General features: G+C 39.1%; 1 protein-coding gene across 2 annotated transcripts in view; it reads right to left on the reverse strand.

The window, feature by feature from the left end:
• RERE (arginine-glutamic acid dipeptide (RE) repeats) overlaps positions 1-27,358 on the reverse strand; it is a 542,692-nt gene that overhangs the window by 294,553 nt on the left and 220,781 nt on the right. For both annotated transcript variants that reach the window (XM_011981501.1, XM_011981508.1), the window contains 2 exons: positions 15,535-15,605; positions 5,453-5,578 (listed from right to left, as the gene is read on the reverse strand). In XM_011981501.1, coding sequence (XP_011836891.1) covers positions 5,453-5,578; positions 15,535-15,605 — 197 coding nt within the window. The remainder of the gene's footprint in view (positions 1-5,452; positions 5,579-15,534; positions 15,606-27,358) is intronic.

Consider the following 27,358-nt stretch of genomic DNA (forward strand, 5'->3'; position numbering starts at 1 on the left):
AGGTGGAGGCTGCAGTGAGCTGAGACCACACCACTGCTTTCCAGGCTGGGCAACAGAGCAAGACCCTGTCTCAAAAAAAAAGAATAAATTAACTGACAATTAGCTTTGATGGGGAAGCAGACACAACACTGCTCCGGGTGAAAGGAAAGCGGGCCCAGCCGGGTTCTCTGATGCTGGTAGCAGTCAGCCTTGTCATTATAGGTCAGTTGGGTGCTTTCAGAATTTTCTTAATTTGTTACATTATAAGTCGACAACTAGTAATCATCTTTCATTTAGGGTAGCTGGATTAATCCCAACATTTGTATTAGCAGTTCTTCTGAAAATCCAGCCGTCTTAGTATCTTTCACTAAAATCAAATATAAAAAGCAATCTCTCGTGATCTTTATCAATGGTTATTTTTGGCACACTTAATGGGGAAGTATGCCAAAGCAGAGAAGCCACAGTAAATAATGAAAAAGTAATATAACCTCAAGAAACTTCTGCACCACTAAAAAAGTAACCAGATTGGAGTTCTTTCTAAGCAACAAGTAGGTAACAAATATAATACAATCAGCATTTCTAAAAAAGCACTTTATAATAAATTTTCATTTTTAATTCTTAAATGGTACTACAGTATCAAGCATGAAAAGCACTAATGTTAGAAGTGATACTTACTAATGATAAATGCCTTACTTAAGTAAAAATAACTCTTTTAACACTGGTTTGACTGAGTTCTGAACAATTGAGTTCAATCAAGCCTCCCACCTCAGCCTCCTGAGTAGCTGGGACTGCAGACATATGCCACCACACCCAGATAATTTTTAATTTTTTTGTAGAGATGTGATTTCATCATGTTGCCCAGGCTGGTCTTGAACTCCTGAGCTCAAGTGACCCACCTGCCCCAGCCTCCCAAAGTGCGGGGATTACAGACGTGAGCCATCATGCCTGGGCTGATTTGAGGTTTTAAATGACAAACAGCAGAACCTTCACTGTTTTTAATCTTAACTTTTAAATTATTTTCAACACCTAAGCAATCTACTGATAGGCATCCATAGTCAAAAAGTATAGATCCTCTTTCCAGAAAAATGCACATATATAGGAGACTTTGCTAGCAATTTCAGGATGTTCAGACCCTCTAAAACTCAAAGACTTTATGGATTTCAGATTAAGAATGACGAGAATTTGGGCCGGGCGCAGTGGCTCACGCCTGTAATCCCAGCACTTTGGGAGGCCGAGGCGGGCAGATCACAAGGTCAGCAGTTCGAGACCAGCCTGGCCAACATGGTGAAACTCTGTCTCTACTAAAAATACAAAAATTAGCCAGGCATGGTGGCAGACACCTGTAATCCCAGCTACTCTGGAGGCAAAGGCAGGAGAATCACTTGAACCCGGGAGGCGGAGGCACAATGAGCTAAGACCGCGCCATTGCACTCCAGCCTGGGCAACAGAGCGAGAGTCCGTCAAAGAAGAAAAGAAAAAGAAAAAGAAAAAAAGAAAAGAAAAGAGAACAGACCAGAATTTGTAAAATTCAAGTCTTATAGGATAATAGATAATGCTTAATGTATGCTTGCTATATGCTAAGTACGGTGCTAAGAAATTTAATGAATTATTTTATTTAATTTTTGCAACCCTTTGTCATAGATAGTAGTATTATACCCATACAACAAGTGAGAAAACTAAGAGTTAGAAAGGTTAATTAACATATCCTATGTTACCAAGAAACACGTCAAAAGAAAAAACGTTCCCTAAAGGAAAATGCACAACAAAAACAATGATTAAAAAAAACACACACACACTCCAGGCATGGTAGCTCACACTTGTAATCCCAACACTTTGGGAGGCCGAGGTGGGTGGATCACAAGGTCAGGAGGTCAAGAGCATACTGGCTAACATGGTGAAACCCCATCTCTATTAAAAATACAAAAAAAAAAAAAATTAGCCTGGTGTGGTGGAATGCACCTATAGTTCCAGCTACTCAGGAGGCTGAGGCAGGAGAATTGCTTGAACCTGGGAGGCAGAGGTTGCAGTGAGCCGAGATCGTGCCACTGCACTCCAGCCTGGGTGACAGAGCAAGACTCTGTCTCAAAAAACAACAACAACAAAACATACAGAGCCAGGGACAGTGGCTCACACCTGTAATCCCAACACTTTGGGAGGCCAAGATGAGAGGATTACTTGAGGTCACGAGTTCAAGACCAGCCTGGCCAACAAGGCAAAACACTGTCTCTACTAAAAACACAAAAACTAGCCGGGTGTGGTAGCCCACACCTGTAATCCCAGCTACTCAGGAGGCTGAAGCAGGAGAATCGCTTAAACCCAAGAGGTGGAGGTTGCAGTGAGCCAAGATCATGCCATTGCACCCCAGCCTGCGTGACGGAGTGACACTCTGTCTCAAAACAAAAACAAAAACAAAACAAAACAAAACACTACTCAAATAAAACAGTTCAAACCACCCCCACAATACTATCCTAATTATGTGTGTTAACCACCCAACAGAGGTCAAACACACAAAAAGATATGGCTAAAAGAATTAAAATGCTAACTAACTAATATCCTCACTAGTCCTTGATCTTCTAGTGAGGAACAGGATGGGTGCAGCCAACAGGAGTCCTGTCCTGCAGAGCCACAACCGTGACAATGAAGATAAATGTGCATGTAAGTCCCCTTGAAAGGTTGCAACTTTCCTGCCTTGGCTAGAGCCTCTGTCATGGTGCCATGTGGTTTCTATGTAAATCCGCTGGTGGGTAGAATCATTTCTGACCAGTTGAGGGAGGTTCTGGGTAATGTTATCTTTGCCTTCTTACCTCCCTCACTACTCCCTCCCCACCACTGAACACAGTACTTTTTACTAGAAAACATCCAAGCTAACAGATTATCAGTACAAGTAAAAATGTTGTCTCTCTAGCAGATAGAAAAATGAACAGATAAGTTAAAACTTACAAAATTAAATCTGATGAGTTTATTCCATCATTAGTGTAGAAACACAGATCACATATACCTGAATATGCAAAGAAAGTTAAATTATGATGCAATCAATGCTATCCTATAAAAACTAAATTAACAAAAATAGTCTATTAGGGAAGACATCTGGTGTATCACGGCAAGAAATGTTAATGATATTGTCTGCAACCCTGTAATCAATTTCTTCTCCCAGCAGCTCTCTCATTACACTGTATTAGGTCTGTGTGCCTGCAGGATTTATGAGAGCTCCACATATGGGGAAGCTTTGCCAACTGGCTCTGATTCAGATCCAGCTCAAATGACTTTGGCAGCACAAAGCATCATTAAAGAACAATCAATACAGTTAGTTTTATGTACCATCATCTTGACTAAAAGATGATTTGTCCTCTCACTACAGAATCTCTCACACCTACATGTAATGTACCCAAGTGCTCCACCAGTCATGAACTTATTTAAATCATCAGTAGACACAAATATTTTTATTGCTAAAAATTAAATACTAGTCATCATTAATTCTAATATAAAAAGTTTACAAAAAAATTAATGTTATTTTGGGGAAGACTTAAAATCCATTCAGCAAATCCTGTTGAGTATTACACTAAATAAAAGTATTAATAATAGCATCCACATTGGTTAAGAAAATATCAGCCTGAAAGATAAAACCTGCTTTTTAGATATATGTGGAAATAAGACATATCAGTAAATAAGACATATTGGTAACTGGTAAAGGCTGAAGCTTTAAAAGTAGGTAGTCACACTGGGAATCTACTAATTTGTCCCTTAAGACGTCAGTCTTTCTCTGGGAATTAAAATTAGACTTTTATCTACACTACACTGGGTTCTCTCTTCTACCGTAAATGGCTATTATTTCAAGAATTCCAAGGTTTCCACAATGTGAAACCCCTATCCCCTTTTTTGGTATGACCCTTGAGTAATTATATCAGCAAATATGTAAACATGTTATGCTGTTGCAACAATTACTCCTGATTTGGTTACAATTATCAATATATCATCTCTACTGTCTTGGTCCTCTTCATTTTTCTTACCCATGAATGGCAGCCCTAGCCTCCTACTTGGAACTTTCACCATCTTTCCCCGTTCCACACTGCAAACTGCTGCAGTCAATCTTCTTAAGCAGTGGTCTGCAAGTTGGCTTGCCTAGAATAAAAAAGCTTACACAAGCTCTCTACTGCCTATGACATAAAATCTTAACTTTGCTAACCCTGAAGATACTCTATAATCTAGCCCCATTTTATATCTCCACATCTGCCTCCCAAAATCTACTAACCTGTGCTCTTCAGTGACGTCCTGCGGGTCATCTTCTCACAACTCCCAGACTCGTCAGCCTCACTGCCTGCGTTGCTTATAAGGACAGGCTGCCATGTACACCTGGAAGGCTGCTACACTCAGCCTATCCACTTCTTATTGATGTGTGAAAAATATACCCAGCTCCTCAAAACCTACCCACCTTCACAGAACTTTCCCAAGAGCCACAGCCCATCTGGAGCACTTTCTTCTCTTTGCCCCAAGATACTAATATTCTACACTGCAACTGAACAATTCACCATATATTGACAGTATCTTGCATTGTGTGTGTCTAAGTGTGAGAGACCTTGCTATCCTCTTGTATCATTTGCTAATTCAGTATGAACTGGGGTGCCACAGTCACTTCTTTACACTGACTTCAATGCTTAACTAAAACTACACTTCTTTCCTATTAACCCAGTAGTCATTCAGAATAATAAATACTCGACTTTCAGAAAACATTACCATTAAATTCTCCATTAAGTCCTACCATTAAAGGAAGGAAAAGGAAGACAAGTGTGAACTTTCCTAAAAAGGGGGTGCACTACACGATAATAACCCCTGTGATCACCCACACGGGTTCCTGTGCTTTAAGGGATAAAGCACTAAAGATACTTCATCATGCTGCCTCTTACACATCCCTCGGGACCACCACTAGTAACAGAGGAATAACCAAGGGATAGCTGTAAGAAGTATAGCTACAGCCCGACCCAAGCCTCTTAACGTGCTTATTCTATATTTAGCACTGGAGAAAAGCCTCGCTATGTCTGAGCAATACTCTACAAAACGTCACCCAAGAAGACAACACCCAAAATAGTTTAGATTGGTGGGCCATGAGTCCCAATGAGCCTGGGGAAACGCACATTCCACACTTGAACTCACACTTACCCCCTTTTTTCCCCATTTCAGTTGCCAACATCCATACTCGCTGCTGATTGCCAGCTCCTGCTCCTTGCAGCAGCCCAGCATGCTCTCTGCTGGTGCCAAAATACCCTTCCACCAAACCCCGCTAACTTCTGGAACTGTCCTAGAGGGGTAAGGCAAGTCCCGTATTTTGCTTCCTCTGTGCATGTACTTGTTACTCCTTTAAAAACACATATAATACAGCACATTTTAAAAGGGGCTCTGGGGAGGGAGGTAATATTCCTATTTTATACCCTATGGGATATAAAATACTGATAGCTTTTAAAAACGGGATTCTCCTTACCCCTACAGGCCCTCTCCCGGCTTCAGAAAGATGCTGTGGTGGCTGTGATGCCACCGGCAGAGAGCATGCTGGGGGGTCACACAAAGCAGGAGTTGGAGATCTGCAACAGGCCTGGGAGTTGTGGACCTAAAAAAGAAAACAGTTTTAAGTTAACGTGCCCAATGCTCCATCATGCCCTGGTTATTAGGGGCACGCAGCACACAAGTCGGTATCTGCAAAAACTCTTTAGCAGATGACCTCTGAAACCTCAGATAATTTGTTCTACCACTAAAGTTAACCTTTTTGCCTTAATCAAAGCTGTTACCTTATTTCAGTGTGAACAAACATATGACCCTTCTGGCTCTACACTTTAATCCAGGTCCTATCATAAAGCAGTATGGTGTGTGCCCCTCAAAATAACCAAGTTAAGATGTGAGATAGTGCCAAAGCACAGTTAACAGCAACATGCTATGCTTATAATAAAAACAGAAATGCAATGGCGTCAGATAAACACAACCGTAAAATGAATCACAAGTGGACAAACTGAGCTTTCAGAAGAGTTTCTAATGACAGAAGCTAGAGGCATAAGACATGTACTTAATAAGGAAATAGGGCATTTGCGTGGCCAACGAAAGGCCCTGCCATTTTCTCAAAGTTCAAATTTAACTGTGTAAAGCTGAAGGCAAAGTAAACAGACAAAGGCCCCAAAACAGAGGGAAAAAGACAATAATCGCATGAGTTATAATTTTCTCCAAACGCCCACAAGGTGAGTATAATAAACAGGTACAGAGCATAAAGTTCCAGAAAGACATTACTTATTTTTATAGGCAAAACTAGTTTAGTATGTATCACGTGTCCTTTTTAAAATTAACTTTGAAAACATTTAAAAACCAGGGAAAAAAAAAATACAGAACAACTTCTGAAAGCTAGCGCAGTACACCTCAGATAACAGTTTGAATACGTTCCTTTTCAAATATTTTAGAGAGTACATAACATTTTTTAAACCAACTTCATGTGGTTTGGAATGAACTAAAAAAATCCATAAAATCCCAATACTTATGTAAGAACCTGTCTTACGTTTGTCTAAAAATTACAGGTGAACAACCTTTTAATATTAAATCATTATTAGGGTGTCCTGTTACATATAATTCCCTTTGAAAAACAAAGAGTAACAACTTTCTGTAAACAAAGATTTTAATATATTTCATTAACTATTTATTTTTGTAAGTCTCTTAAGCTCCCTCCACACACACACACACATACACACACACAAAACAAATACCAGGAAAACAAGCTAATGTTCAGAATGTTTTATCATGATCATTTTCTTTTTTTTTCCTAAAGATTACCATCTAGAGTACATCCTGAGATCTACACTAAAATGTCTGTGCAGTCAGGCTCTGATCTCACGGCCTCAGTGATAGTGTAGCTGACAGAGTGTCCGTAGTCATAACCTTCTCACCACACACCTTCTCCCCGCCATCCCCAACACTGCAAACTCCAAATTAAAGATTCAACTGTGCACCTGAATGTACAGCATATTCAATAATTTTTGCCAGAAGCATCAAAATAAAAATGGACTTCTGGTTAATCTCTTCCACTAGGAATACGACTGCCCAAACCACTCAAATCCTTACATTCAAATTAAGGGTTTTAAATCAAAAACACCTGGTAAAGCATTTCCAAACACTTCTGCATTATTTTAAGCATGCAAATAGTTCAAGTAATTATTAAAACATTTTACGCATTTTAAAAAGGCATTTTTTTTTTCCAAAACAAGTCATTGTTCTTACATACGAAATGAGAAAACGTTGACAGCATCTGTTTCCCTAGTTTTTTTAGTACTTCTAATAGGTTTTTCTTGGACTATTGAGTTGGTTCTTAATACAGGCATCCATACATACATACATACGAATTACAAATTTCCAATTGAAAAGAATTAAGTTTGAACAAGACTTTACCAATATTCTTGCACAGTAGATTGCTGCAAGTATCAGATTGTCTCAACCTTTCTTAAGCTCCTTTAAAATTAGAATACCTAGAGTTTTCTGCATTGAAAAAAATTTCACATATAGATAACAATTTTAGTAAATAACATTTTCAGAAATATATTTTATGGAAACACATATAATTAAACAAAACTTTTTCAATAGTTTCTTAGAGTTCCTCGATCCAAGTAAATTAGAAGAAAATGAATTACCCAATCTCACAGTAGTAGCTAAACACTAAAACTTAAAATCCCAAGTACCCTATCCTGACTGGCAGCCATGAGTGAAGACAAATTGCTGGGAAGCTCAGAAAATGGGGCCAATAAAATGCTGAGATTATTTATTCCCAAGGCGTCATTTTGATTTCCACTTACGTTAATACCACTCTGTCCATTTAGAGGTTGACATCAATATCATGCAAAAAGGATGTGGTGGTTCAAAAAACTTTCAACATCATTACTCCATAATTATGGCAGGAGGGGCAGTATAGATATACAACCTCCTCTGACCAACTGCACCAAACTCAGGGCTACAGAATTCCATCTTGCCTAGTGCGGTGGCTCACGCCTGTAATCCCAACACTTTGGGAGGCCGAGGCGAGCAGATCATGAGGTCAGGAGTTCAAGACCAGCCTGGCCAACCTAGTGAAACCCCGTCTCTACTAAGAATACAAAAACACAGCAGGGGGTGGTGGCAGGTGCCTGTAATTCCAGCTACTTGGGAGGCTAAGGCAGGAGAATAGCTTGAACCTGGAGGCGGAGGTTGCAATGAACTGAGATTGCACCACTGCACTCCAACCTGGGTGACAAGAGTGAAACTCTGTCTCCAAAAAAAAGAATTCCATCCTACCTCTTGCCTCTTAAGAATTAAACAAAATTAGAAATTACAAATTTATATGTGAAAAGGCCACTTGGTCCTTGGATATAATAGCTGAAAATACTTGATAATGAACTTTAATGGAAAGTTTTTACTTCATTGTCCAACACTACCCAACAAGTCACAAATGCATAACTGGGTGATACTGACCTTTTTATACGGCACAAGCCAAGAAAGTAGAGAGAAGAAGGAGCTATAGAAATACTCAATTTTGCAGGCCTACCTTGAAGGACTGTCAAAAACAAAACCAGAAACAACTGATGTGCCACACAGAAACAAATCATCATAACATAAGGCATTTTTCATAACAGTTGGCCTTTTCTGGGAGGTTCACATGTATACTAGGCCCTCATTTATCTTTACTGAAAGTCAGTCATATGGAAAACTCAAAACAATATAACAATGCTTTAAAAATGTTATGACTTAGGCTACATTCATTCAAATTCCTAAAGAAAACAAGAAACTGAATTTTCTTCAAGTATTTTAAAAGAAATAGAGTTTTATTATTTCTATACATTACACCCTGCAGGCTAACAAAAGGTAAGTGAGTAGACTTCTTTGGTTTAAGAGAATGTTAATTTGTTGTTGATGTGTGCACTGTTATCAAATAACTATTACTAAAGTTTTTAAAAAATACTTATCCAGTGAATTTATTCCACTTAAATGTTACTTCATTCAGCATTCAGTAAATACTTACTGGGGACATTACCGCCAGCCAATGTGCTATATATGTACACAATATATACATCAGTGAATAAAAAGCATAAACCTAAGGTACCAACTAAACACCAACATCACAATCAGTGTCATTCTATGGGGGCACTGGACACTTTGTAAGTTTGACCTTTTAATTTAAAAACAATCTGCTTGACAAGGTAGGTACTTTATTTTTTTTTATTTTTTTTTATTTATTTTTTATTTTTTTATTTTTGAGACAGAGTCTTGCTCTGTCACCCAGGCTGGAGTGCAGTGGTGCGATCTCGGCTCACTGCAACCTCCGCCTCCCAGGTTCAAGCAATTCTCCTGCCTCAGCCTCCCGAGTAGGTGGGACTACAGGCACCTGCCAACACGCCTGGCTAATTTTTTGTAATTTTAGTGGAGACGGGGTTTCACTGTGTTAGCCAGGATGGTCTCGATCTCCTGACCTCGTGAGCCACCCGCCTCGGCCTCCCAAAGTGTTGGGATTACAGGCGTGAGCCACCGCGCCCGGCCCGGTAGGTACTTTATATCCCAACTTCACAGGTAAATAAAGAAAGTTAAGAGGGTTAAGTGTATTTCCCAAGGTCATGAAAGATGGCAAGTGATGGAAGGAGTATGTGAACTCAGACAACCTCATGTCGAAGTCTGAACTCTGAACCTGGGCAATCTATCATCCCTCATCTCAATCCCAGAATAACAGACCCTAAATTCTGAATTAGCCATGTTCGAATTATGTGGACTTCCTGCCCACCCCCCACCAAAAAAGGGCTCTAATACAAGATTTACCTCCTATTAAACGAATGCCCATTCCGTGAATGTCCATACACTACATCTTCTGTGCTAAGTGGTAACAGCCAAGCTGGGATTAAAGAACTGCGGTAGATAATGCATAAGTCTGATAATTAAGTCACTATGTGTACACTTGAATGTGTGCACAAAGAGTGTGTGTAATGAAATTGCTATCTGATACCTCCCAGCATCATCTATGGTTCTAATAAGAAAAGAAGACATAATTACTCATCCTCAGTAAGTTTTTGTTACAAAGGAGGAGAAATAGCTTCTTGTTACTTTTAACGCATTTTGAAGAAAATAAATTTGGTGGAGGGAGGGCAATCTCAATGGCAAGTGGATCCTAAGATGAAGTTAATTTCTCTGCAGCCCTTCTGCTATACTGTCATGGAAGGCATGAATAAAGGGTGATGAGTAGCAAACAACTTGTGAGTACAGACCAGGGATCAGAGAGAAATTCCAAGTGTTTTTCCTCCAGCTGCTCACATCTGACAATGAAACGAGAGGGATATGGTATTAAATGATAAATAACTTGGCCCCCACATTCACAGCAATAATGGAAATGTGCATTCTTCAAGGTAACTAGTAGTATGCATCCTTAGCTATTCCACATTCAGAACTAGTACTTAGAAGGTAGGCTGTTAGGGACACAAATGATACAGCGGCATTCTCATCTATGTGGAGCCGTAACAATATGTCAAGCCCAGCTAACCATAACCTGGAAACACTTTAACATTCCCAACTATCACCCCCAACTCTAAGGAATCTCTGTATCTGGCTTAACTTTAAGGACAATTTAAGTTTTAATAGAACAGTTAAGGAACCAAAAGGAATCAATGTTATTAACCCAAAACAGTACTTGTAATAGCTACATATACTACCTAGAAACTCATTTGGTATAAGTAACAGCTGAAACACCTATGTAACTTTAGGAAACCAAAAGCATGTTTTCCTCTATTGTATGAATGATGGCAATGCAAGAATCCACACTGAATTTCCATGGAGAATATTACAGGAGTCAGTTTGTTTGCTTATTCGTGAATAAAGAAAAGGTAGGAACTGCTACAGGGAACTACTATACAAGGAACTCTTCAGTGTTATACTGAATGAAAATTACTCTCTCAATGACCTTGTTAGCATTCTCAGACTCCATGATTATTTCCAGATGGCAAATTATTTGTCTTATACTTCTTAATGCCTGGGTTTATATAAAAATATGATTTTATTGTTTGTAGTAAACACACAAAGAAATCATTTCTTTTAGAACTAAAAATGAATGCCCTTCTTGTCAATCCTATTTGGAATGTTCTCCAAAGAAGATTGACATCCAATAATGCCACAAGTTGTCTGTCCACTTAGAATCTAAGATCACTGAGGGAATTAACAATATTTTATACTTCTTTAGTCCCCCTTTAGGTGCTGAGTTCAATAAAGAACACAAAGCAGGTATTCAGTAAATGACTGTGGAAAGCCCTGATTATAGCCAAAACATTCCTATTTGCACTCTGTGATATAAAGCTCCTCAATGATACTGACTCTTTCAGAACAAAACCTCAAAGTAACTAAGTCACATGGTGACCTATAAAAGCTATGAGAGGGCAGCAGAAGGGTTGGAGATGTTAACCTAGGCTCTTTCCCTTGCAATTCATGAAGATACACTCAAGCTAGCCCAGGTGAGAGCTCTTTACTCAGAGCGAACAGGACAATCTAAGAATCCCATGGGAAGAACATCAGTGCAGTGGGACCCAGAAGAGTCAAGGAAGAGATGGCTGTGCACGCACTCCCCTTGGCAGTCTGCTGCTCTCCCCACAGCTTCTCTGTCCTCCGCTTTTCCCAGTTTCCTACCCTAGCATGTGAGCTTGCCTATGCCAGCCCTAACCCTGCTCGTCATTAAGGTAATTCTTTTTTTATTTTTAATTTTTACAGATACATTAAGGGTAATTCTTGAATTATCCATTTACCTTTCCCCTCTACTAACTGCCTGAGTCTCTCAGTTTCTCAACTCTAAATTCTAAAAATGAAATTTGGCTCAATTAATCTTTACATGCCAGGCCACAAGGATTACAGATTATCATTCCATATTACTAGTCCTTCAAAAAGCTAAGTAAAGACTTCGCCAGCTATTTTACTATTTAGTTCAGAAATCTACAATGCAAAGCAACCTTTTTAATCAACAATACTTCTTTCTCCTGCTTCTAAGTACGCGCTGTCCGTAATTCTACCCTGCCTCTTCTGCTTGCCTGACCTCCTGCTTTTGACTACTTGTTCCATAAATACTTTGGGTCAGCGCATTCAAACAAAATCAGACCTCTCCATTTGTAAATAAGCCCAATCAAATGAATACTTCCTAAGAGAATGAAAGCTTCCTAATAGAATACCTAATTCACTACCTTTAAAACCTCAGCACAGTTAGGAACTTAATTACTTGATACTATCATAGCCTCCACCTACCCTGTGGAAGTGTGGGCTCGAAATACACCTACCAGGGTAGGACGGTGGTGTCCCTATGTGTTTTGATGGTTGAATATTAATAAAGCAGAAGCCATGGATCCTATCCCCACAGGCAAGATAACCACACAACCTATCATCCACATTCAGACATTTTTGAGAGTGAAAGGGGAGGCTGTTTAATAGTTTGGCAGGACAACAGACAGGGATCAGGACATAGAGGCAGCTGTGTTCTATACCACAGACTCCGATTCTAAGGGAATGCAGCAGCAGAGTTGAGAAGACAATCCAAGTCCCCACATAAAATACAAAGACCCTTCTCCTTACCTCATATAGAGCTATTTCATGAAATGTGACCCAAGGCCCTCGATTCAATAAACTGCCATTATTCTAGTCTCGGTGACTGGCGGTAGATGTCTCCTCCTCCCCATGCCTCACCTCATTAGCTTTTGTTGTCTTTACCATCGTAATCTTACCTACCAATGTATATCATAAAGGGCATTCACCCAGTTATTTTTACAGTGCCCAAACGTACTTTATACACAAAATTTCACCATGGCAAAGGGATTCTCATTTATAGTATAAACGATGAAATACACTTCTCAGTTACAACCCCAAACCAACTTTTTATTTTATGACTGTTAAAAAGATAAAATACGTAATTACTCAACATTTCAAAGCTATCGGTTTTTGTTTCTTTCATTGCTCCACTAGTCATGTTATCTGCTGTGAGCAAAATCAAATTCAATTTCTTCTTCTTTTTACAATCTTGCAGAGAAACAAAGCTTATTTCCTTCTGCTCATCTTTTTCCCTTATAGCTTCAGTAAACTGAAGGAGAAAAAATCTTGATCATTTTCATCCATTTGATTATCTTTTAATAAGTACAGAGAAGCAAGAAAATAAGAAAGTGGAAATAACTATATTTATTCCCAGAGCAAATATTTCATCATCTGTTATTCTTACACAACAACTATGAAGATGTGCTGAATACAGAACCTCAAACAAAAACATGAGAAACAGCAGTGTGTGATTTAGAAAAAGGTATCTAAACATACTGCACCCTACTTCCCATATTGTTTTTGTAGACAGCTTTAATGTGTTGTATTAGACCAATACTGACAACAGAAGCTTCAGCTTTTATTGCTGTTAATACCCTGAGCAATTACTGTAACTCAGCAGGAATCTCTGCCCAGGACAGCGACTATCACATTGTAATCAGCATTTCATAAGAGATGCTGTTCAAACAGGAAGACACCTGCTAACGTGCAAAAAACTGTACAAAGGGGGCTCAAGATCTAATAGGTAAAATAAAAATATTTACAATTTTATTTCACAGCTATGTATTTTTCATGGTGCACTGATGTTTGGTTTAGTAAAAATCACACACAAAGACAGTGGGCAGGAAAAGGGCAGTAGCAGCAGCCACTACCAAATCAAAACGCTTCAGGAGTAAGGCTGCACCCGTATTTCAGGTGTCAGTGCTGTATCTGTTTAAAAAAAAAACACACACACTCTGGAAGGAAAGATATAAGTAGCAAAGACCTCTAAAAATGGTTTCTAAAAATTCATATTGACATAAAAACTGGATAGAAAGCATCTGATTTACAAGATTAAACTGGAAGGCCACCTTGCAATGCAACCAGGAAAGTTAAAAGCCACCTATCAAGAACAGATCCATCTTAGAAGTAAATGGCACATCTGACTTTGTCTTAAAACAGTAAGCATGCAACAACTTAAGCAATAACTTTTTAACAAAGAAAAATAAATAACATGCGTTTTTGTTTGTTTACTGAATATACTAATTTGGTACTTGGGCCATTAAAAATGATTAAAAAAAAAAAAACAAAGGAGATGCAGAAAAAGATCTTTTCAAACTACATTTTTTAGACTGAAATATCACAGACAACATATGTCAGAACACAAATATTGTCAAATTACAAAGGATGCTGGAAATAAGAGCATTCACAGATCGCAATACACATCTCTACAAAGCTAAGGAATTAGGAATTCTCTACGCCTAAGAGTAGAGACAGTGGTTCACAATCTTCCAAGTACTAGGATCCCTTGTAAGATCAGAATGTTTCAAAAGATTCCCAAATGATACTACTTCGGTAGTATTTCAAATGCCAATTGTTTGAGGGAAATAACAAACACACACTGGTTCCTGACAGGCGTGGTAGCTCTCACTTGTAATCCCAGCACTCTGGGAGGCCAAAGCAGGCAAATCACTTGAGGTCAGAAGTTGGAGACCAGCCTGGCCAACATGGCAAAATCCTGTCTCTGCTAAAAATACAAACAAAATTAGCTGGCTGCACTGGCACACACCTGTAATCCCAGCTATTCGGGAGGCTGAGGCAGGAGAATTGCTTGTTCCCAGGAGGCAGAGGCTGCGGTGAGCCAAGACTGCACCACTGCACTCCAGCCTGGGCGACAAAGCAAGACTCTGTCTCAAACAACAACAAATAGTGGTTCTTAACTGTGTACTGCTTTTAAATAAGTGAAATTTTTAAAAATCATAAAAGCATACTGAAAACAGGCTGAAAAATTGTTGTCCAGACATGTGAGATCAATTTATTCATATAAAGCTTAGCATGTTTATTTGCAGACCTCTGCCAAATCTCTGCAGATATCCAGGGATCCAAAGCCTAAAGTGTGGGAACCACTGGTCTAAAAAAGTGATTTCATAATGACGAACATCAACACTTATATATTCAGGAAGAATTTTTAATGAGAAAGTACAGTAGCTACGTCCTCACTTCTGCAACACAGGCACTGAAACTGGAAAGAAAGTATAACAGCTTTATCGTGCCCAAGCCAGACTTCTTTCAACCTCTACCCCGGGAAACCCCCACAACAATTTCAACACACTCCACACCAGCCGAAATATTGAAGGATGTGACAGGTTTCCATTGGAAACTATTCTCTGACCCATTTATATTATTTTCCCTATTCATCAATTTACTGAATTTACTTTACTTCAGGCCCTTAACAATGGCTGAGAAGAAACAAGCTACTTCAGAAATTCAAGTGAATTTATCTGAAATTGTCAAAAGTTACTAAAGGGATAAAAACTTCAGAAATACTGTTTACAATATTAGCATTATGAGAGTAAGTGTTACAAAGCTGAAAAGATGGAACTAGTAACCCTCATTTCAGTGCTACCGCCACAAGGCAGTCAGCACTCAAAAGGTGAACTGGTAATCTCGTCAACAGCGATGGACTAACAATAAGAAGAGATAGCCAATGGAACTGGAAAAAGAGAGAATACAGAGCAGAGTGAACAGCACATTAAAAACGCTTACCAGTTTGAAGTCTTGAATGCTACAGATGAAATACGGTGTGTTTGGCCTCCGACTCTCGATATACACACAGTCTTTAAAAGAAAAAGAAATTTTAAAACAATGGCATTTATCTTTAAGGGAACAAAGACAGGGCCCATAAAGCCACTGCATAAATAAATAAATGACAAGGCACATATCTTTTATTGTAATTTTTTTTCCAAAAGATGATATTAAATTGCAAATATCTTTATGCTAAAGGAAAACAGGCCTTTGGTTCTTCCTGATTGTTTTTCTAATAATTTAAAGAACCTGATGAAGCCTAAATTATTTTCTTCAGAGTCCCTGAAGAAGGAGGGGAGGATTCCAAAGGATTATCCATATTCAGATGAAGACATTTAGATAAAAGAAACTGCTCACTCAAGATCACACATCAAGATGAAATCTTGAGTATCTTATTCATATAGATGCTCACATGTCTTCAAAAAAGAGAAATGGCTTTGCCACGTGCTACTATATTTGTAATAAATATTTTGTGAGGAAATAAGTGAAACATGCAAAAATGACTAGTTTGAACATGCTACTACGATGACCTTTTCAACTAACCAAAAAGAGAAAGAAAACTAATCTCTTAGAGACAATTTGCCATTACATTGTACCCTAAACACATTTTATTTTCTAATTGTAAACAAAACCAATGCCACTAATCAGAGATGGAATAAAGTAAATCAAGCTGCATTTTCTTCAGGGAAGAAGAGTGCTTTCTTAAATTACATTCGACATGACAGTGGTTGGAAAATAATTTTTGATGCTCTCAATGACTGGAGTGTAAAGCATTGCTTTTTTTCTTTTTTTTTGGCTGGTCTCCAACTCCTGGGCTCAAGCAATCCTCCCACCTCAGCCACCCAAAGTGTCAGGATTACAGGCATGAGCCACCATGCTTGGCCAAGGTTGCTTTTTAAAATGCCATGTTAAGACACTTAAATAAAAAGCAATGATTTTAAGGAAAGCAGTGGCTATAGAGACAGGTAACCTCCTCCTACCCCCATATCACAACCTGAGATCATCATAAAGCTTAGGACAGGAAAGTCTATGTATTATTTACTGAAAAGTAAAGTCACAGTCAATCAAATCTAGGAAGAGTGACCATAATGCCTCATTCATTCACTCATTTTGCATAGACAGGGCCTCACTATGTTGCCCAGGCTAGTCTCAAACTCTTGGGCTCAAGCTATCTCCCTGCCTCGGCCTCCTAAAGTGCTGCAATTACATGCAAAAACCACCATGCCCATCCCATAATGCCACTCATTTTATACTTCCTCTTGACCCTTCAGAATGGGTGTGTCTCAGAATAATTCAGATGCTTGACAACACAGGCAACTTCCTCTACTGCCTCGTTTGTCGTATGCGTTGAGAGCCAAGAAAAAGCACAGAAGTAGCAACAGGGAGTCATCACAAGCCCCAGCAGACCCACTAAGATGATCAAGAAGTCCTCACAAATGAGACATTCCAAAAACCTTTCTGCAGAACATCAGGATCTTTGTACCTACCCAAAAGGCACTCCAGAAAAAGAAATCTCAATGACAACTATTTAGGCATTCAGAATTCCCCAACTGATTCTCTACTCAATGACGGACTCAACAGAGATTTAATCCCTGAATCCATGTAAAACAGTAGCTCAGGAATGAACTGTTGACTAAGCTTTCCCTATATCTTGTTCCAAGGTCCCAGATGCTAAATAACTCTGCTTCAGCATTCAGGCAACATCAACTTAACATGCTAATCATCTTAAGGGACAAGCAAGAGAATTCTTCCCACCACAGTAGATCATTCTTTCATACTCCTACCTTGGTATTCAAGTAAAAACAGAAGAAACTCAATTCCCTAGATAAAAACTGTATCTCCAAATTACGCAATTTTGGAACAACCCAAAGTTCTTAGTTTCCTGTGTTTCAGTCCCTGTTATACCCACTGCCAGCATTTCAAATCTCTGGTCATCAATTATTTACCCATCTTACTCAACTCAACATGCCCTCTCCTTTCTGTTGCTTCCTATATACTATATTTCATGACATTAACACATCACAGCCTAGCTACTGACAGAGCAGGAGCATCACCATCTTGGACAAGCACCGCCACTTTAAAGTTCCCCTTGATCAAAAACTGCCTAAATCCAACCCAAAGGGCATCAGCCTAATGGCTAATGACATCATGACCATAAACCACAACTGATATCTCCAACCAGAAACATTCCAACCCTAAGATAAACCCCTCTCTGACCACAGACCTGCCAGCCCAGAGATAACTTCCCCTCTGGCTAGAGAGATGTCAGCCCTGAAACATTCCAACCCCACAATAAACTTCTCCTCCACCAAGAAACATTCCAAGCCTGTGATAAGCTCTCTTGCCCTAAACCCTTAAGTAATACTCTTCGTCTGTAATAGAGAGTGCTCCTGACCAAAATCAGCGAGAAGCCCCTGTCAGGTTTCTTCTCCAAAATGAACCTGTCTTTTGACTGTTGAGCCACTTTTCATACTTCTTTCCTCATTCTTTAACTCGTACAGCTACGACTCACTGGCTTCAGAACTAATAGGTCCCTTTCTAATTAACTGCTTCTACCTTCTTGAGGCTCAAGTGACAAAAAATACTTCAATGGTCTGGTCTCACTCCACACCCCATCTTCCCCTAGGCTGCATTCACTACAAGAAATCCCAGCTCTGCTCCCAGTCGGCAAAACTCCTTCTTCTTTCCTTCTACCAGTCCCTGATCATACCAACCTTAGAATTAGTTATCAGTTCCATATGGAGTAACTTCTCATGGCTCCTCTGTAACTAAATGGCAATACCTCCCTTCTTTTACATAACATTAACAATTTACTTTCCTTATCAAGTTATTTGGCAGTCAGGTGGTCTGCACTGTCCACTAACAATTTACTATCAATCTTGTAGACTTAGAGGAATGTACTCAATTCTACCTTTCCTGTACTCACCAACGACTAATGTCTGCCATTAGTGTGGGGGTTAAAAAATATAAAAAATAAAAAATAAGGCCAATGCAGGTGGATCACCTGGGGTCAGGAGTTCAAGACCAGCCTGGCCAACCTGGTGAAACCCCAACTCCACTAAAAATACAAAAATTAGCTGGGTGTGGTGGTATGCACCTGTCATCCCAGCTACTCAGATCGCTTGAACCCAGGAGGTAGAGACTGCAGTGAGCTGAGATCACGCCACTGCACTCCAGCCTGGGTGAGAGTGGAACTGTCTTTTTAAAAAAAAAAAAAAAAACAACCTGAAATAAACGGGAGATGCTTAGAAAGCAAAGACTATGTATAATGTTATTCTTTTTACACAAAGAAAAGCTTTATTTATATATACTTTAAATAATCCATAGGATCATGACACACCGTCTTACTCTGAGACATAAAGCTAACTTATATATAAAAAACTTTCCAGAAAAAGGAAAGAGAACCTATGTTCTTTCATTTCCCACTGCAAAGTTACATTCAGGAAAAGGACTGCCTGTAAATACACTAAGATGTAGCTCTGTTAGACAAGGAAGGAAAGGAACATGCTGGTATGTCAAGGGCAGCCAAGCACATCTGTTTGCCTAAACACATCTCAGCAGTTGTACTGGAGCTGCCTCACACACCTAACCTGAGAAATTCTGCCATGAGGGGTAAGTGTGAGAGAGATCCTCAACCGGACATACGGAATTACCACTATTACTTTTTATTAGATTAAAAGCCACCTCTTTTTGTTTAAAAAGCGATTATGGCAACTCAAACTAATCCACAGCTATGAATTCATAACAGACAGTCCAATACACAAGGCTAATAATCTGTAAAATGGGTGAGTGCATCAAGGGATCTCTATTAGTACTTAGAAACGAATACATGAAAAAGTCAGAGAAGCTCACTGCAAAATTAAGTGACAAAACTTACAGTTTTGTAAGCCACTGGAAGGTGGCTATTAAAAAAAAACAAACTTTACATACATAGTGGTAAAACACAGAATGGCTAAGATTGGGGTAATAAGAACTAAAAATATTTCACACTATGTAAAACTTGCCATAGGAATGGGAAAAAAAACACATTGCTTTGACCTGATTTGTCTAATTCATTTTTAAAATCAAAGCATGATGAATTATTGTAGAGTCAAACTTTTCTTTACAACCCTCTGACAAATATTAGGATGACCCAACAAAAAATAAACATAATTTAGAATTCAAGTCTCACAGAAAAAAATTCTATTTTATATTACTCTTAAAAATATTCAAAACAAGGTTCAATTAAAGCCAAATTGTCATATAAAAAGTATTTCCCTTTGGCTTATTAATCAAGCAGCTATTTAAGAAAATAATTTATATAAATGTTTGTAGTTAGCACAAAAATATAGTGCTTTATTTGAAAAGGGAAAGATAAGAACGTAGTCAAGAGCAATGTTAAAATCTCAGTTGGAATATATGCCCAGTAATATTTTAAAGCCAAAATGATTTGGCAAGATTTTCATGCAATTTACCAGAGTGCATGGGTTGTCTGAAGCTGGTTATAAAATTGGTTTTAGTCAGTAGGATCGATGATTCTCAACCTGAAAATCTCTCATGGCCCCCAAGTACTGCAGATACTTCTTTTTTTTATTAGAAAGCTAGCAGTTCTGAAAGATCGCGCAAAGCTGATGCGATCCATTAAATGCATAATGCACATTTTCAGAATTACCCATATAAAAACACGTATTTACCAGAATTGAGCAAAGGGTTTCTGCAGGGCAAGTATATATATTTTTTAAATCTTCAAATCAGCATGCCTGTAATGGGCCAGAAAAATGAGTGAGGCTATTACCATCAATATCAATTATTCCAAACAACACATGATAACTAATGTGTCTTTACTAGGGATGTCTAGAAATGAAACCATGGGTCTAGGTTGAGACTTACTCTCTAACATCCAAACTCTGTCTGGGAATGGATCACAGGATTAAGTGACCTCAAATCCTTGTTAACAGAGAGCAACAAAATCTGTAATTTGGGCAACGATACTGAACAGAGGTATTTCTGGCTGTTTCTCACAACCTCAGCGTAGCTTCATGTCCAAAGATCTATTGTGCCATCTGTAAACAACAGAGTATTTGCTAAGCTGGAGAAGCAAGTCAGCCAAAACGTGAAGGCAGATTCTCAAGGCAAAGAAGGTCCTCTGCTTTTTCAACTCTCAGCAAATCAGCAGGTTTATGTAAATATAGCAAAAGCACAGTCCTCTCAAGGGTAAAAATCACCGTCTGAAGCATTAGGCAGTTTGTCATTATGAAACACAAAGAACCTGTCAGCATCTTTCCTGACAGCCTCCTACAGAGCAGAGTGGACACTTACCTCACCCACTAATTTAGCAAGCAGTGCCATACACGCCAGCATTAAAGCTGTGGTCACAACATACATAGGCAACGTGCCGCCACTGCTCCACCTCATAAAGAATTTTCCTATCAATGTGTTTCCGCCTATTAATCTTTGAAATACCTTCTCATCCCTTTGCAAAGCATGGCAGTGCCACTATGATATAATTTCCAACAGAAAACCCTGTTGTAAAAAGCACACATGAACAAAGACTTTCTCACAAAGAGATTTCTCGGAGACCAAGCTGGGTGGCACAGCGGCGAACATGGGAAGTTGACTCTCAGGACTGTGCCGCTCTTCTGCTTTCTATTTCTCCTCTACATGACTCCTCCACCCTCAATGCTTGGGTAACAGTCAATGAGGTACAGTATGTTGGTCTAACAAGGCAGAATAAAAAATTCACCAGTACCTCTCTATAGTTAAAACAGATGTCCCCCATTTTCCAAGACACACACAGAGTGTATATGTTATGTGTGTGTGCATGCTGGAAACAACACTGAAATCCTAGTACCCAAATTCCAACCCAGAGTCTCTGCATATTGCATGTCCTCCAACAAACCCTCCCATTTCTAGTCTCCCAAACCATAAAACAGCCAAACCCATCACCATTCCTCAACTCTATAAACAATGCACTGTTCTTCATAGTAAACACTCAAAAATTGTATGAGCAACAAACAAACTGAACAAAGACATGGTTAAATAAAAGAGAGATCCTAGCAAGAAAGCCGCTATGCTCTACCAATATGAACAAAACGAATGCTGTCTTCTAATACTTCTTTAGGAAATAACTCGATTGCCAGGTAACCTACTTTAGTTTTCTGTCAGAATCTTTGCTGTGAGGGGTACTCATATGGACTGTAACACTGGAGAATTTGAAAGGGAAAAGGACTGCTGCTTGGGAAGCTCAGGTGAGAGCATCACTGGAACCCTGGAGTTCAAAGCTGCAGTGAGCTATGATCCAGCCACTATACTCCAACCTAGGTGACAGAGTGAGACGCTGTCACTCATTCATCCATACACACATACATACATGGAAAAGGAAACAAAAACTGGGAAAAGTGCACCTCCGTAAATGAAACCTTCCCAGTCCTTACCCTTACTCTGTTTATCATCTGTTATCAAAATCAGCTACATCATCTTAAAGATTCTAAACTTGGTGGAAAAAGATCTCAGATAACATGTATCTTTGTTTCCTTCTTTTTTAAACATCACACTAATTAAATTCCATGTTTTGAAATGTCTATAGACTCCCAAGTAGTGCTACAAAGCCTACCTGGGCTTTTGTTGGAACACAGAACACTAAATACTTCTAGCAAACATTCACCCGTCTTTATCCTCACTGCTAACAAGGACAGAGAAAAAACAAGTTGAGGGGAACAGGTCATAATAAACTAAAAGAGATTTTGTTGAAAATTCCTACCTTTCTCTTTTCTCCTTTTCTAGAAGTCAGGAAATCTGCCAATGTATTGAAAACTTAAAAACTGATCTGAAATAATTATCTTCCCAACTTTAAAAAATAATGCTGGGCCAGGCATGGTAGCACATGCCTGTAATTCCAGCACTTTGGGAGGCTGAGGCAGAGAACTGCCTGTGCCCTGGAGTTTGAGGTTACAGTGAGCTATGATTGTACCACCACTACACTCCAGCCTGGGTGACCACATGAAACCTTGTTCCTTAAAAAAAAACAGTGATGTGGATGTTTTGGAGTAACTGCTGCAGCATGACCCCCACCTTCCCAAATCAATCATATGCTACACAAACTTGCGAACTCTGTGGAACAAGAAAAAGCAAAATTATCCTGCCAGCAGCAAAAATCTTATTATACTGATATGCTAAATATTAGTCATGGTTGGACACATATTACCCAAGCAAAGAACACTGTAAGCACTCTCATCTCCTTATTTTATTCTGAAAACATTCCTTAAATAGCACCCTTGTCACCTGTGTTGGTTGAGTTCCTATCATGAAAGTGAGTCTAGCCAATGTAACATCCAAGTTCCAGTTAAGTGACTGCATCTCTATACTAGTTTAAAACTTTGTTTATATATAGCTTATGTGCCATAAGAGAATAAAAGAAATCTAAGGGGGGAAATCTATTTTAAAATTCAGTGACAGCCATCTATCTACCTATTGAAGTAGTGTTTGTGGCCCCACAGACACAAAGGAAGAGAACTTCCAGGCTTCGTTCACTCTTTCTGTACCCTTGATACTTCAGGGTACCTAATTTCCTAAAGCTTAAAAATGCAGGTAACAACTCTATCTTCAATTTAACGACTCATCCCCTCCCCCCAAAAAACTACTATGAAATCCCTATTAAGTAGAGGATGATTACTGACGGAAATGCTGACAGATCCTTAACTTAATGATGAGAACTGACATATGGCTGAAATAATATACATTCAAGAAATCAATGCAAAGAGTCCAAACACTTCTAGAACACTGTGCCCAGTATTTATAGGAAAACATCATCAGCGACAGGTAGGCTGGGTGAAAATTCTTCTCTCCCTGTATGGCTGACAACAAACAAATTGCTCGTCTGATATTCTGGTGTCACATCCTGCAGAGCAGATTTCAAGCAACACTGCTTGCTCCTTTTCAGAAAACAACACACTAGGAGCCTGGGCTTTACAATAAATGATTCAACCAATTTACAGGGCTCACTGGAAATACACAGGACTATTCACAACGCCTGCGTTATAATTCTTATTTGGCAAATGATTTTATTATAAACTAGTATCACAGTGAATCCATTTTCTTTACAGGTTTTCTGCTACTGTTTAATGGACTGTCAGTATAATTTAGATTTCATCTATTTAAACTCATTCAAGCCTGGCTCCTGATTGTACAGTAAATGGAACATATTTCTATTCAAATAAATTAATGATAGTTAATTATAGTCTGCAGTTCTCAGTTTTGTGAATGCAACTGTTCCACAGTTCCTGCATCAAGGTACAAAATTTCCCACACCAATTATTTTCCCATACTTCACAGGCATCTTCCATTTCTTGGATGCCTTCCTTATAAGACTAATGTACATATTCATTTAATATTCTTTCCCATTCAAATATTTACCTCCAACTTTCTAGAATGTTAGGATTTAAATGCAACCAAAATGTCAGAAAATAAAAGTTTAACTGCCATTCTGGAAAAATGTTCTACTAAGGGATTTTTTTTAAGTTAGCAAAATTCAAGATTAGGAGGCATTTTTTTAAAACTTACTCCTGGATGATTTTCTTATATATTTCAAATCAGTTACAATGTCAACATTAAGTGAAATTTATTAAAAGTAGACTAAATATCCCATATGGATTTAAATATACAAACAAGGCACATGGCATATATTAACACACACTGAATTGCTTCTGAGATTGATATTCTGTTTAAGAGAAATTTACTTATGGCCAAGATTAGTGGCTCACACTTACAATCCCAACATATTGGGAGCTGGAGGCAGGAGGATCGCTTCAGGCCAGAAGTTTGAGACCAGCCTGAGCAACATAGCGAGACTCCATCTCTACAAAAAAAAAAAAAAAAAAAAAATTTACATAGCTGGGCATGGCGGCAGGCACCTGTAGTCCCAGCTGCTTAGGAGGTTGAGGTGGGAGGATCACTTAAGCCCAGGAGGTTGAGGCTGCAGTGAGCTATAATATAGCACCACTGCGTGCCAGCCTGGGGAACAAAGCAAGATGCTGTCTCTTAAACACATACACACACACACAAATTTACTTCTGAGTGTTATTTACTAGAAATCACAACAATCCCATGAGTCATTTTTCTTCTTGAGTGATTACTCTTTCATGGAAGAAGAAACATCCACACAGCTGTGTAAGACAAGCTTAAAGGAGAAAAAGGCATGCAAAGATACACCTTAAAAGAAACTTATTGGCTGGGCACGGTGGCTCAGGCTTGTAATCCCAGCACTTTGGGAAGCCGAGGCAGGCGGGTTGTGTGAGCCCAGGAGTTCAAGACCAACCAGGGCAACATGGCAAAACTCTGTCTCTACAAAAAAACACACAAAAAAATTACCCAGGTGTGATGGCGTGCACCTGTGGTCCCAGCTACTCAGGAGGCTGAGGTGGGAGGATCGCTTGACCATGGGAGGCAGAAGCTACAATGAACAGAGATTGTGCCACTGCACTCCAGTCTGAGCAACAGAGTGAGACTCTGTCAAAGAAAGAAAAGAGGGAGAGAAATGAACTTACCAAATCAATACCCAAATAGTAATAAAGTAAGGATCCAGAATTTGCTGCCCCAAACTATAACCACCAGGGTCACAGAATGACAGATGGGAAGTAAAGGAAAAACAGAGACACCCTTTTCATTCAGCAAGCAAAGTCTGCTTACCTGGCTTTGTTTCTCCTCTCCTATAGACACATTCAATCAAGACCAAGCCATGCCCATCCTCGTGCTGCTGCTACTACGACCACTCTTCCTCAACCAGGTCCTATCACAATCCTGCTCAACCTTCAGGACCCAAATACCACCAACTTACAACCTGTTCTATTCAGTTATCTGTCCACTCACTGCCTATTACTAACATATCACTTCCCTAAATGAGAGTAATTTCTCCCCACAAAATGATCAAGGGCTAAAATTCTTTCTACTTTTTTTATCTTGCAGTACCATACCACTACAAAACATCTTCCACAAAGTTGCAGGCACAGAAAACTGTGCTTATTTTATTGACTGATTGATAAAATGCTACTAATACTATAGCTGATATCTAATACACCCCATTAAATTCTACTAGCTTACTTGAAATCTATTACAGTGTCAGCAGGCTTCAAATTTAATTGTTTGCTTTAGTTTATATAAACTTGAAAGGGCAAATGAAACCTGTTCCCTGACTCTCTAAATCTACCCATACCTACTCCTTCTCTCCCTTAAATCGTCGTTGTTTTCATTCGGGTTTTTGTTGCCATTGCTGTTGTTTGGGCAGGTCTTACTTTTTCTAATTGAAGTCAAAGAATAAAGATTTTTTTTTTTTTTTTTTGAGACGGAGTCTCGCTCTGTTGCCCAGGCTGGAGTGCAGTGGCACGATCTCGGCCCACTGCAAGCTCCGTCTCCCGGGTTCAAGCCATTCTCCTACCTCAGCCTCCTTAGTAGCTGGGACTAGAGGCGCCTGCCACCACGCCTGGCTAATTTTTTGTATTTTTAGCAGAAACGGGGTTTCACCATGTTAGACAGGATGGTCTCGATCTCCTGACCTCGTGATCCGCCCCCCTCAGCCTCCCAAAGTGCTGGGAATAGAGGCATGAGCCACTGTGCCCAGCCTGAATAAAGGTATTTTAAGAATAATTTAAAACACCAAGACGCTTTCCTATGACAATAAATATTGAGACCTCATTTTTCCATTAAAGATCTTCAGCCCACTATGAATTACAAATGTCATTTTACAAATATTCAACAGATATTTTGAAAAAATAATTCCACCGACACAATACTTTCCAATAATCTCCTTATGATATAGTGATTTTGCTTTATGAAATACACAATATACTCAGGATAAAAAGAATTTTATGGGTGTGAGGGATTTTGTCAGGTAATCTGCTGTCCACCTATCACTTTCATAATGAAAATTAGCACAGATTTCAGTAAGGTCATAGTATTTAAAGTTATCTAAATGCTTCCCGATTCCTAAAATGAGATGAGAGCTTCTGTTTATTGTTCAAGCCATAAGAGGCTCTGGATGCTTTCTATATAAAACCGTACTCACAACAGACTTCATTCAACAAATGAGTGCAGCTGCTCTGGGCCAATATAACACTTAATGAGAGTGTTGCTTCAGCATGCTCCTTTTGTAATTTGTACCTTGGAAAAATTATGTTTTGAACATCTGCTAAGACAAAATGTATGAGAACTTTGGGAGGAAAAATTAAGACATCCCCATTCTAAACAAAGTATATGAAAGACCCTTTGTCTTACAGGCAAGTCTTGTCAAGGTTACATTAAAAATAAAAATGAGTATAAAGGTTCTATAAGGAAAAGAATCATAATCTCATAAAAATATTCACACACCAACTGATTGGGCACCACTAATGTGCCACGTAAATGCTGGAGATACTAAGGTGAAAAAAACACTGTCCTTCCCTTGACAAGTTCACAATCTAATATAAGAGGTAGACATGGAAACAACTGTATGCCTTCAGTTATTTTATTTTATTTTATTTTTTAAGACAGAGTTTCGCTCCTGTTGCCCAGGCTGGAATGCAATGGCGCGATCTCAGTTCACTGCAACCTCCGCCTCCCGAGTTCCAGCGATTCTCATGCCTCAGTCTCCCAAGTAGCTGGGATTGCAGGCATGTACCACAACACCCAGCTAATTTTGTAATTTTAGTAGAGACAGGGTTTCACCTTGTTGGTCAGGCTGGTCTTGAACCCCCGACCTCAGGTGATCTGCCCACCTCGGCCTCCCAAAGTGCTGGGATTACAGGCATGAGCCACCACGCCCAGCTGTCTTCAATAA

This window comes from Mandrillus leucophaeus, unplaced genomic scaffold, assembly GCF_000951045.1.
Source record: "Mandrillus leucophaeus isolate KB7577 unplaced genomic scaffold, Mleu.le_1.0 Scaffold105, whole genome shotgun sequence".
Taxonomy (NCBI): domain Eukaryota; kingdom Metazoa; phylum Chordata; class Mammalia; order Primates; family Cercopithecidae; genus Mandrillus; species Mandrillus leucophaeus.